We start from the raw sequence: 12,714 nt of genomic DNA, 5'->3' as shown, positions 1-12,714 counted from the left end.
TTAAATATCTAAACAAAGACCCACGCATATTACTAATCTTAGTTTTCTAGGACCTCTTCTGAAATCATTTGAAAAGTGGCAAAATATCCCAGCTATATAATTTAAACAAATAGTTCTTCATACAAAATTCAATATATATTCTACTTCCGTAGCAAATTCTAAACCTTGGCTTTGACACACTATACTTAGACCACACCCTCAATATAGCGAAAGGATCAACTGTTGTGCAGATCAATAGAATAAATCGACTGCAGAATTAACCGCAGTACGTTGTACTCCTATGCATCACACGGCACATTGTAAATTAACTCAATATTCTCATGTCATGGTTTCAAGTAACACGTTCTTCTAAATAAATACAGGAGATTGTCAAAAAGCGGCAGGAAGTCTTAGATATGCAACAAAGCTTTCAAAAATAAATTACATGAACATCTCTTGTAAAACTTAGCTTTGTTTTTTTCCTCCCTTTGCAATGCAGCACAGTAAAGATGCTTCAAAATGCTCACAGAAATAGCCCCAAACCAGCAGGAAGACAAAGAAAAAATGGGGAGAAAAAACATAGGTGATTAGTTGACGAAGTCGATAAGGAGATTATAGACACACTACCAAGGCCAGCAAGAAGACAGCACGTATCCAGCTTCCCAAGACTAGATTTTAAAATGTGAATTCTCTAAATGCTGTCCACTTTAAATTCGGCTTCAGGAAACGTTCCCTACTTGTAGAGGGCTATGACAAGCAGTTTGGAAAGTTTCTGAAAAACGAGGTATGTGATGCAAAGAGGCAATGTTTTAAATTTGTTTCACAGTATCACATTACCATTTGTGCAAGAGTTTTTAATACAAACCATGCCAGTTTGTTTTAACAGAATCAAAATGTTCCAGTTAAGGACAGACTCTGGGCTATACTTATATCCTTTATTAATTATTCCAGGCAGAGTAAAAAATAAGTTACTGATCCAAATAACTGCCTTATGTATAACACATGAGTTGATTTGTCCTCTGTTAATATTTCTAGCTAACTGTTAGAAATTCATCAGTTAAATATGAAAAACTATTTAGTACCTATAATGCTATGGTTCTATTCACTCACTCTTTTCCTCCTCAATCACCTTCAGCTAGAACAAGGTTTTCAATGCAAAATTATTCATAACTGTTAAGTGCAAAAATTAAAAAAAAATGAGGTTTTATTTGTTATAGGTAATGTAAAAGCCATTAAATGAGACTACTGCAGGAGTTTTATGTTTCTGGAAAACAGAATTTTAAAAATAGGAGTAAAACTTCACATTACGCTCTGTGCAGAAGAGAAATAAGTTACCTTTCACTGTACTGATACTGAATGGACAGGTAGAGGATAGGAAAGGGGGTTAGGCGACAAAATGGCCCATGTTAGTGCAAAATGAGTATAATATTCTTTTCACTATTCTAAGATTGAATCCAGTTAGACCAATGACTGGCCATACCTTGCCATCATGCTAGTAGAGAACCCTGTGAAATCACAAGAGTTCAACAGGTAAAGGACTATGGCCATGAAACTAACATACCAGTTTGAAAGGTAAGCATAGGCTCAGACAATTTAAATCTACCTAACTATACACATGAATTAACTTATACTAGCACCAGCCACCTGTGATTTTGAGCCCTTTTCAGGATTTAAAAAAATGAGACAGTGTTAGCACTTGAAAAAATTGTCAACAGAAAACTGCTACTTTAAAACTTTAGCTTAACTTAAAGCAACATGGGAAATATAAAACAATCAAACTAAAAGCTCTTTCTGAGACTGATCTGTTTTTCCTTCAATCTACTCTAATAACAGAACACATTTAAATCCAGTACACTTGAAAACAGTACACAAATATACATATATTCAGAATGAGGATCTAAGTTAGTGCGTCTCTGTGGTAGAGAGGTCACAGCTAAAGTCCTAGTGATATTGCCTCAGATTTTTACCCGTATTTAAAATAAAAAGTCACATCAAACTATTTTGGATATCTCTAACCCATAATACCCTAACCACTCTTCTAAGAGTGCATAGTTGTCAATTCATCTGGTATCTCAGTGACTATTCATCACAAAATTCTAGAATGATGTGATTACGTTTATACCAGAAAAAAAAAAAATGCTGATAATTGCACTTTGTTACCTTTTGCTTACTGAAATGAAAACATCACAAGGATGAAAAGAAATCCCTCCCTACACTCATCTTTAAGAGCACCCATCTCCATGTATAAACTCTCTCAGCTTTCTTAAATACTGACAGCACTTCTTGTATCATTGAAAGACTAAGTTTCCTCGAGCACAAGGTGCCAGTGAGCTCACTAAGGCCTGCCATTCATTAAAGTACTTTCTGAAGACACTGAGGATAGAGTTTAGCAACAGCACATTCAAAATGCCGGCCAAGGTCCCAGAGCCGATCTGGGGTCTCGTACACTTTCATCCATTGGTCAGTGATGTCATCATATTGGTAAAGGGAATTTTTTCTGCTGGTTCTGAAGACATGTTCTTCAACGGTCACTTGAGTAGCTCGGACAAATAAATGGAGTTTATTCTGGAAAAGTACCAGTTTAAGGTATGGGTTTATGGACTCATCACAAGGAAAGTCCTTCTTACGAGTCCATTTATTGAGCTCAATATCATAGGCTTCTACAGTAAACATCCGCTGATGATTTCCACAGGTTCCAGCTATGTAGTAGATAGAGTTCTTGTATACAGCTGCTAAGCCCTGGATTCTAGGCACAGTCATGGGGGTTAAGAAACCCCAGTAGTCTTTCTGAGGCTCATAGAAGAGGAAAAATTCTCCTAAAGAAAGAAAAAGGGGGAAAAAAAAGAAAAAACAATAATATGTACATTTATATGTCTCTTTTTGATTGTATGTTGAAGACCCAAAGGTATAATTTTCCAAATATTTTACTTTCTAAAATATTTCTTTTATAATCTCCATAGATACATTAAATATTATGGTAGCTTAAAACATCTTCATTCCATGCACAACATAACATAATATTAGAGTGAACCTGAATTGGGGTGTTCAAAATGGGGAAGTATGAGGCATTAGTTTGGCTTGAGGGCAGTATAACAGTTAAGAGCTTGGTTTCATTTACTCTATCCAATTGGGTATTTCAGAAAATTTATTTGAAGCCAGCTCTAAAAAAAAAAAGCATTATTACTAATGGTTAACCAGTAAGATGAAAATATGTATATAGCTTCAATCATGAGTAAGCCACTATAAATTTAAGTGCTAATTATTTAATTAGAAGATAGTACATAGAATTGTTCAGATTTGTGTCTATGGGCCACTAATGTGTTTACTTTAGCATTGGTGTAATGCAAAGACAACTACTCAAGAGGAGAAAACATGACCTTAAGATGATAGAAAACACGCACATTATTTATGGGACTTGACTATGAGTCAGTTTCAGTTCTATTTTGACAATGAAAGGGTGTGCTGAGTCAGATTGCCAATACAAACATGTCTAAAAGAATTAAACTAGTGAAGATTTACAAGAGCTTGGTAATTATGACGTTTGTATAAAATCCTTGATATGAAAATCTGAATCCTTTATGAACAGATTAAATGATACTCCAATAGCCACTGACAGTAGAGCATAAGCTTCTGACTATTCATGTCAAGTTTATTTATATAAAGAGGCTTTGTTTAGATTATAAGTACCTACTTCTAGACTGAGCTTCCCCTTGAAAACTGTTTTGAACTAGGTTAACTCCTATCAACAAATATAACTGCCTACTTAATAAAAGTGATGCCGTAATTTCAATTTTTCACAAAATAGCTTGTTAAAGTCCTAGCTTTTGCCTGCATATTACGTATGCTTATTGACTAACATATAATAGGATTCTTAATAAAGACAGGAATTAACACTTTCTACCATGTACTACCTCTCTACAAATTTCTTATAAAAAGGAAAGATAATACATTTTAAAAGTTGATTTTTTAAATCTAAAGTCTTCTTAATAAATTAAAACCAGTGGTGGGCAATTAAGAAAACCCTCAGTGCCTCAGATTTCTCTTTTATAAAATACGATCTCAGATTAAACAATGTTCATTCCAGCCCTAAAATTCTATTAATTCATTGTTACTTTGCCTTAGTATTTACATTAATACACAACCTTTACATTCCCTTTGGGAGTCATCTAATTAATTCTATCTCTATCAACTAACTGGTTAGCCAGTAAAACCAAAATATATAAAGAGAGAGCTTCATCATATTGGATGATATAACCTATTCAACCACACTTGATAGATTTTACATCCATTCAGGTACTCCATTTTTTGGCAAGACCAACAAACCTAAATCATGTCCATGCTTCTAGTCAACTAAAATAAGGCACTAGAGAGTACTACTCCCTCTGGAGAATTAACTTTACATTGAAGTTTAAACAAATGGGTTTAGGCATTTCTAGGAAATTTTAAGTCAAATAAAGGATAAGAGCAAAGAATATTAAAAAAAAAAAAAAAAAAAAAAACAGAATGGGAAAAGACCTAAAAAATCACATGTGTCTACATGGAAGTTGCCCCCTTTTCCTTGTTTTATTTGAGTAGTCAGTGTAAGGAAAACATTTATATATAAGCAGTTAAGAAACACAAAAGAAGAATAAGGATGTTGATACTGTCAACACCGCATTCAGCATTCAAGCAACTAAGAATCCAAACACAAGGAAAACATTAGTCAGCACAAATCAGAACCTTGAATCAAATATCTTATTTGCTCTTACTAAGTTCCTCTTTCTATTTCTACTAGATCATCTTTGCCGGGGTACTAGTCTTCAATCATTCAAACAAAAATTTTTAAGCTAAGTATATTATCATCCCTCTCATCTTACAATGTTAACAGCAAGAAAAAGGTGACATCTCAAAGTTTTTCAGTGAAAAAAAACTGAAAACAATGTTATGGATGACAACATCAACTGCAGTGAAATTAAAATCTTGAAAACTGTAATTGAAAACTCTTTGTAATTAAGTTTCATAAACTTTGCGATCGTAAGGCTTATACAAAATTCTTTGGCAACTGAATAGTACAACTGCAGTTGATGCTTTGTTCTTTTTTCTCTTTTAAACTAATCAAGTAAGTTCCATAAGAAAAGTAGGTGCTACATTTCTTGATTATATACTATTGAAGAGAAAAAAAGTCATGTATCAAACTTGCTTTCTTGTTTGAAGTCTTTAAAATGGCTCTGAAAGAGTTTTTCCCAAATCCTGAACTATTATTTATGAAAAAATATTTTCAAAAATACTTATTCCGCATGATGTCAAAACACAGTAAGAACATAAAACACAGGATCATTTTAGGAACCTGCCTTTTCTGATTGAAAAGTTTATTTTCTTTACTGGTCCTTTAAAGAACAGACTGTTCCAACAAATAGTTTATGATAAGAAAGCCAGAGGCATTCCTCAATGAACAGGAACAACTTATGTTTTACTATGAGTGGGTGAACCACAATTTGACCTGTTACCCTTTCATGAAAAACTAAATCACTTAGGCACCTACCCTGTAAAACATAGATCTTCTCTTTGTACTCCACAGCATTATGAAACTCCATAGCAACAGGCATGGCACAAACGGTCATCCAGCAGTTCTCTCTGCTGTCGTAGCACTCCACAGATTTTAGTGAGTTTCTCCCATCGCCTTCATAAACTCGCCCTCCAATTGCATACATCTTACCACAGCAATACACCAGTTTGCAGCCTATTCTGGCTCGAAGCAAGGACGGTTTGGATAGCCACCTATTAGTGGAATGGTCATACATCCAGAAATCATTTTCTGCCTTGTGGTCGATGGATACCTCACTACTGCTTGGCCTGTACCCTCCTGCTATATAAATATCATTATCCGGTGATACGAGAATCCCAACTTCTCTTAGATCATTTGGTGGTTTGCATAGTTTGAACACTCTTCCTGTGAATATATCTAGACAAGGCACTGTTTGCTTCTTTCCTGAGTGTTTGTGGGCAGCATCAAAACATATGATCATTTCCGATGCAGTCATTCCAAGTCTCTGTGTACAGCCATTGGTACTGGATGGTCCCTTTTCCACATAGCTTTTGGCTATAGCCTGTGCAAACTGAGGTGGAATTTTCTCTATAAAGGTGTCCTCCATCAGAGGAAAACGTATGCATTTGGCAAAAATTTCTGGAAGGTGCACTTCTCTTTCATTCTGTTCATGTTCAAACCACCTTACAATGCTCTCATAAACATGCTCTTCCCGGTCTACGTTTAAATCGTCACTGTCTAGGATACTTATCAGTTGTTCTTTCGTCAACTGAAGAAACTCTTGTTCTTTGGTGACACACAGGAACTTTTTACGAATGTATTCTTTAGATCGATCTCCGAGTTCCTGATGACCATAATGATCAGCAAAGATGAAGACCCCAATAGAATTCTGTGGGTCCAAATGACTTATCATGTACTTAGCACATTGGTCTTGGATGGAGGGAATTTGGAAGATGCTAGCTGCAGTGAACAAGGCTTGAACATTGGCCTCTGTCAGAACAACTCTGGAGGTATAGGCATAGTTCAACACTAAGTCCATCGACTCAGCTTCAACACCGACGATTCGAACTTCTTTTTGAGTGCTTTCTGTAAGGCCGCTAGTGAACATGGATCTAGGAAGGAAAGAGTGGTGAATTTATGTGTGCTATAAATAAAAATTATTATGGCAAATTTTTAAAAACATAAAGTTACCACAAAGATAACATTTTGAAACTGTAAAATATTTCCTAATGTGTTTCCCGATATCCTAAATATCAGGAAAGCGGATAAAAGTTGATCATCTAGCAGAAGAATTTAGTTTGGCTAATCTTAAAAAACCCTATTCTCAGGACCAGTCAGTCCACTTGGTGCCAACTCTGAGAAAAGGAGAGTATACCTAATTAAAGCACACCAGAAGGTGGCATGGAATGTTCCAGGACATCTTATTTCCCTTGGAGCCCAATCGAGGCTTCTGGTCAAGATGCCTTAGGGACTTGAGATCTTCAATCACCAGGTCAGTCAGAAAGTTTAAGAATACCCATAGAGTGTCAATGTGACACATTAGCATATAGAGACTGTCTAATAAAACTTCTCATGACCCAGTGGAAATTTACAAGGCAACCTGTGCTCAAAACATAGCTTTAAAAATTTCAACTTAGAAAAACAAGATGTTCTTCAGAAGTTCATATTTTCTACCTACTCGTTTTTAAAATAATTATCCTTGAATGCTTCCTTAATGATTACAAAGAATATAAAGAACATCAATTCACTTATCCTTGGATATTCTGAAAACCTTTGCTTGACTCAAAGTTACCATATTTTTACCTATTTATGTTTGTATATAAATAAAGATTACAGTAGGGTTAATATAATACCTACTTCTAAAGAGAGTTTAAGAATTAACTGATTCTTTGGAGAAGATAATGGTTTTCAAAATTCCAAACTTCTGTCTTTGAGACCAAGCTTTTTTCTTTTCTTTTTTTTCTTTTAAATTATCTGTGCATTTATGGTACTTTCTTGGCCAAAACATTAAGTAGCCAAAAGCCTGGCTCTTTATTTAAAGTGCTAGTCATTTATAAACATCATTTGCCTTTCTTTTCCCTCCTTTAAGGTTTCTTTCTAGGCTGTTCTTAAAATTAAATAAAAAAATAAAATCAAAAGGTCTTTTAAAATCCTCTAGAGAAAAGGACTGCGTGCCCTAGGATGCTTAATAGATGTCTGTTGAAGACACCGACCTAACACTGCTGATAAACTTCATTATTCAGATCCAGACCCCTCCTATTTTATTTTTAAGTGTGATGTTATGAAAAAAATATCCTTGAATGGGAAGATTTCCGGTCACTTTTAAAGTTTTCATCAAAAACATGAAATTAATTCAAAAATGCAATATGGAATATTGGAGGTATACAAGGGTACCTGGACCCAGCTTGTTGCCTGGGCTAACCGTCCTTTGAGTCCTATTTTTACTTCTACTATGTAAATTTTAAGTTTAATATCATGCAGACTTTTTTTTCTTAAATGACTAGAAACTAGATGTACCACTGTATGAGCTGGTTTTCAATTCAGGTGCTGAAAAACTCAGTTATACAGCTCCCAATTAAAAAGAAAAATAAAGCCCTTCATCAGGCAAAGATTAACTCCCAAAGGAGAACATTACCACATAGCCCTTTATCATGGGAGCTACTACTGACTTGAATAAGCTGGTCTCACACACAGGAGCAGCGTGACACTCAAGTTCTCCTCTGTTCTAATAGGTTCTTTATGTAAACTCGATATGAAGTGGGAGTACTTCCCCACACAAAACCCTGAGCAGCAAAAAGTTTCTATTAATCATACGAATTTTACTTCTGACAAGTCACTGGGAGCAGGAAACAGCCATGCCAGATTTCAAGCTATTCTGTTCTTCCACCAGTGATGCAAGATTTAGAAACTATTAAGTAAGTATGACTTTCTACAACTCACATAAGGAGCAACAATGGTACCAAGAAAGTTCTGTACAAACAGCTCTAGCAAGAGAGAAGAACCTAATCCTTAAGTCTTCTAGCCAAATATCTTCATTTGAATTCACATATCTTATGCTTAGAAAGTTTTTCAAGCATTTCCTTAACTGCTTGGAAATTAAGAAAATCTACGGTAGCATACTTCTTTCCAAGTGATTTGTCAGGTCTTCAAAACTAATTTTAAGTAAGTATGATAGTTAAATGATATAAGCCAGAATATAGAATTACAGTGAGATATAGACATTTTCACTTTATTTCTTTTTACTATTCAAATCTAATATACATTGAACACTTCTGTATATTAAACTTTAAAGAGAACCCACCCTTGTTCCTTAAAAGTCATACAGTGACTAAGAAGCCTGGCTCTGGAATCAAACCCAGCCTCTGCCACTTACTAGTTAGACAGATGATTTAGGCAGGTCACTTAACCTCCTTGAGCCTCAGTTTTTTCACACGTAAAATGGGAATAACAACTATGTAGAGACAGGATTGTAAAGACTACATAAAGTAATGTATGTAGAGTGACCCTTGCCCAGAGCTTGATAAGCAGTAACTGTGACAAATATTTAAACACATAAATGACCTAACCATATCTAATGGATAGCCTAGATAAATGAATCTCACCAGCATTTTCCATTAGAGGCCCAACTTCATACCTTCTGTGTATACCAGTTTCTTCGTTTTTCTTTCCAGCTCACTGCCTCGTTATGGTTAATACTTAATAGTCCAATGACCTACCCTACGCAAGTCTAAATGGTTACATCACAAGCAGCAAACTGAAGTGACTATATTTAACACAGTATTCTGAGAAAGAGGAACCAGAAACTACTGTCTGGAACACTACACTGCTATATGCCCTATAAAGGTTGAGAAAATTATTTCACAGTCATTTCATGCACCATTTTTGAATACAGAAAGGCTTAAAGTGAGCACTTGAAACAAAAGAAGTTAAACTCAAACAGGAAATTGCCTTTATCACTGATCTTAGAGTACGAAATTATTTTTTAGACCCAAGTTTTGAAATTTTACTTTACAAAGTTTTATGATGTATAAAGATGAATATAAATGAAAATGAAAACTTAGCTTAAAAATACTTCTGGAAATCTTAAGAAATAATCACTAGTCTGGGGCCTAAGACACATAGAAACTGTATTTCATTCCTTTTCATTTCACTGCTCTTATCCCCAGGGCATTAAAACAATCCATTAAGTGGGTAATTTGTTTTAAACTCTAAAAGAGTTCATGTGCACGAAAGAAATCCTGGATAAATTTTTGGAACAAATTTCATATTAGCACTGTCCAATAAAACTTTCAGTGATGGAAAGGTTCTGTATCTGGGCTGTACAATGTGGCAGCCACTACCTACATGTGGCTCCTGAGCACTTTAAATGTGGTTAGTGTACGTGAGGAAGTGAATTTTTAATTTTATTTAATTTTAGGTAAGTGAAGTTTAAATAGCCACATGCGGCTAGTGGCTGCCATATTGGGCAGTGCAATTTTAGATTTTCTGAAACATACAAACAAAAACATGTTCACTAACTTAAAAACCAACCACCTGAATTCTAGAAGAATCTGTCAAATAAAAAAAGGGGTGGGGGAGCGCTTAATAAAATAGGGCCTGGGGGCTTCCCTGATGGCGCAGTGGTTGGGAGTCTGCCTGCCAATGCAGGGGACACGGGTTCGAGCCCTGGTCTGGGAGGATCCCACATGCCGCGGAGCAACTGGGCCCGTGAGCCACAATTGCTGAGCCTGCGCGTCTGGAGCCTGTGCTCCGCAACAAGAGAGGCCACGATGGTGAGAGGCCCGCGCACCGCGATGAGGAGTGGCCCCCGCTTGCCGCAACTAGAGAAAGCCCTCGCACAGAAACGAAGACCCAACACAGCCATAAAATAAAAATAAATAAATAAAGTAATATTTAAAAATAAATAAATAAATAAATAAATAAATAAAATAAAATAAAATAAAATAGGGCCTGTTATTTATTCTCAGGAAACAAATGCATTGGTTTCATCTCATTCTTGCATCTCAGTAATAAAAATCAAGTGGGCAATACTGAGGGAGAAAAGGAACTTGGTGAGGATATCAATAGAGGTTTCCACCATCATCATACCTGAAGTAAGGGCTGATTGCAGCAAGAACGTTTCTATGACAGGAAAATGTTTTCCCGTGATCCACTTCCACTACAATGTCTGTCAGCTGTCCTTCATCGTACATTGTTTTGAGTTGCTTTAGAATACTGCAAGCATGGAAGGGGTCCATGGCATCGTTGGCTGTGTCTGAAGATGGAATCCCATTCGGTGTTGGGGAAGACTTACTTAAATCTAGGAGGAGAAAAATCATACAACCACAAGAAGTTCGGAGCCAGTTTCGGCGTCGCGGGTTTTATTTTTTGTTTTTTGGTTTGGTTTTTTTTTTTTTTTTTTTTCCTTGGTGTGTGTGGGATGGGGCGGGGAGTTGTTTGTTTCTTCGCTTGGCTTGTTTTTTCTCCGCTACAGAAATGCATATACGTACACAGACACCCCCAATGGGACCGCGAGGTAGGATCTGGGAAAGAGCGAGCTGCGATGCAAGTTCACACACCAGCCTGCTCCTCTGGGAGCCCGGCGAGCCCGAAACCCCGTGCTCGCAGAGGGACCGTGCGGGCAGAACAGGCGAGGTGTCTGCGGCGACTCCGCCGACAGCCAGAACGTCCCAGCTGAGAGCGAAGGGCAGGAGCCTCACGAGGGAAGCTCGATGGATGGCGGCCGCCAGTGCCCCCTCAACCGCCTTGCGAACAGGTCGGAGCGGCGGCGGGTACCCGGCCTCCCCATCCCTGTCCGGCCGGACCGCCCACCTCCCTCCACGCCATTCATCCTCCCTCCCCTCATCCCTGTCCACCTCTCCATCCTTCTCTCTGGCTCCTCATCGCCACCGCCTCAGCTCGCAGCCTGAGCCTCGTTCCCGGCCCACCTCCCCTCCACACCTCCCAAGCCACCACACGACCCACCTGCCGACGCGGCCATTTCTCGACGGGGCCCGGGCTCCAGCTATTTAAAGAGGAAATGTCATTTCGCTTCTCTCTCTCCCGGGTTCCGGCTCTTCTAAGCCGCCCCTAGCCAATGGGGTGGCCTATGCATCCGGCTCCGCCCCTAAGCTCCGAACTCCGGGCGCCGATTGGCCACGAGGAGCGCACAGGTGCGTCGGGAAATGTAGTTTTATTGCCCCCGCTCCCGCGTGGTCCGGGTAGGGCGGAGGCCCAAGCCGGGGATTCCTATTGGCCGGTCCGGGCGGAGGCGGAGCGCAGGGAGCCCGCCAGCCTGTGTCTGTGGAGCGCGCAGTGCCTGCAGGGAGAGGTAGTCTTCTGGCTGAGGAGAGCTGTCATTCTGAGAGGCTGGGGTAGGGGAAGCTCTTTAAGTGCAAATTTCCCCATTTTAGGCCTCTCTCCAGGCCCCCGGATCTTTTTTTTTTTTTTCCACCTTGTTCTTCGTTTCCTAAATCTCCTGCCAATGACTAGCTTCCAGTATGAAAGCGGGGGTCCGCGTGAGGGCTGTGAAACCAGAAAAATTTGGAAATGGACAAGAAGGCTGTTGTCCAAAAATGCGAAGGAAATCTGACACCCCACCCCGAAGAAAAATATCAGGAGGCCGAAAAGCAAGCCATCTCTGATGAATCACCTGTGACACCCAATTGAAATAGCATCGCCTTGGCCGAGTGCTCCGGTTGCCACAGATTAACTTGGTCTGGTTACAACGGCTGCTCAGGATCTTTAACTCCCACTCAATGCCTTGCTTTTCTCGAGCACCCAGGGAACACCTGTTCCACTTTTAAGAGTACAAGAACATCATAAAGGGATGCAGACGCTTTCCTTTTTGCTCCTGGTAAATGGAGTGGTTAAGATACTAAGTAGACCGGGATCTCCTCTGACGAAATACTGGAAAGTGCCCTGAGTCTGGAGCCAGGGACAATTATTGAATCCCTGGCTCTTTACTTCTTAATGTGGATAAGACCCTTAGATAAGACCCTTTAATTCTTGGACACTTAGCTCCCTCACCTGAAGTGTGTGAATAATAATTCCTATTCTATCAGCCTCATAGGCTGCAAGCCTTTTGAAAGAAAGGAGAAATTTTACTGTTGACGTGTTTTGATTTGCTTGTCTCGTGTTTGCAGCATGTAACAGGGTGGCTGGCACATTATAGGTACTTAATATTTTAAAAATAAATGTAAGACACAAATGAGCTAACATTGGAAATGCTA

General features: G+C 38.4%; 1 protein-coding gene across 1 annotated transcript; it reads right to left on the bottom strand.

The window, feature by feature from the left end:
* Window positions 1-2,331: 2,331 nt before the first annotated feature.
* KBTBD8 (kelch repeat and BTB domain containing 8) lies at window positions 2,332-11,483 on the bottom strand. The gene is made up of 4 exons (XM_061195512.1): window positions 11,468-11,483; window positions 10,592-10,802; window positions 5,501-6,615; window positions 2,332-2,795 (listed from the first exon to the last, which is right to left on the bottom strand). The coding sequence occupies exons 1-4, from the start codon at window positions 11,481-11,483 to the stop codon at window positions 2,332-2,334; spliced, it is 1,806 nt and encodes a 601-aa protein (XP_061051495.1).
* Between the last annotated feature and the right edge of the window lie 1,231 nt (window positions 11,484-12,714).

Source organism: Eubalaena glacialis, chromosome 7 (assembly GCF_028564815.1).
Source record: "Eubalaena glacialis isolate mEubGla1 chromosome 7, mEubGla1.1.hap2.+ XY, whole genome shotgun sequence".
NCBI classification, from domain to species: Eukaryota; Metazoa; Chordata; class Mammalia; order Artiodactyla; family Balaenidae; genus Eubalaena; species Eubalaena glacialis.
The sequence above is the reverse complement of the archived record's forward strand: the minus strand, read 5'-3'. Positions and strand labels throughout refer to the sequence as shown.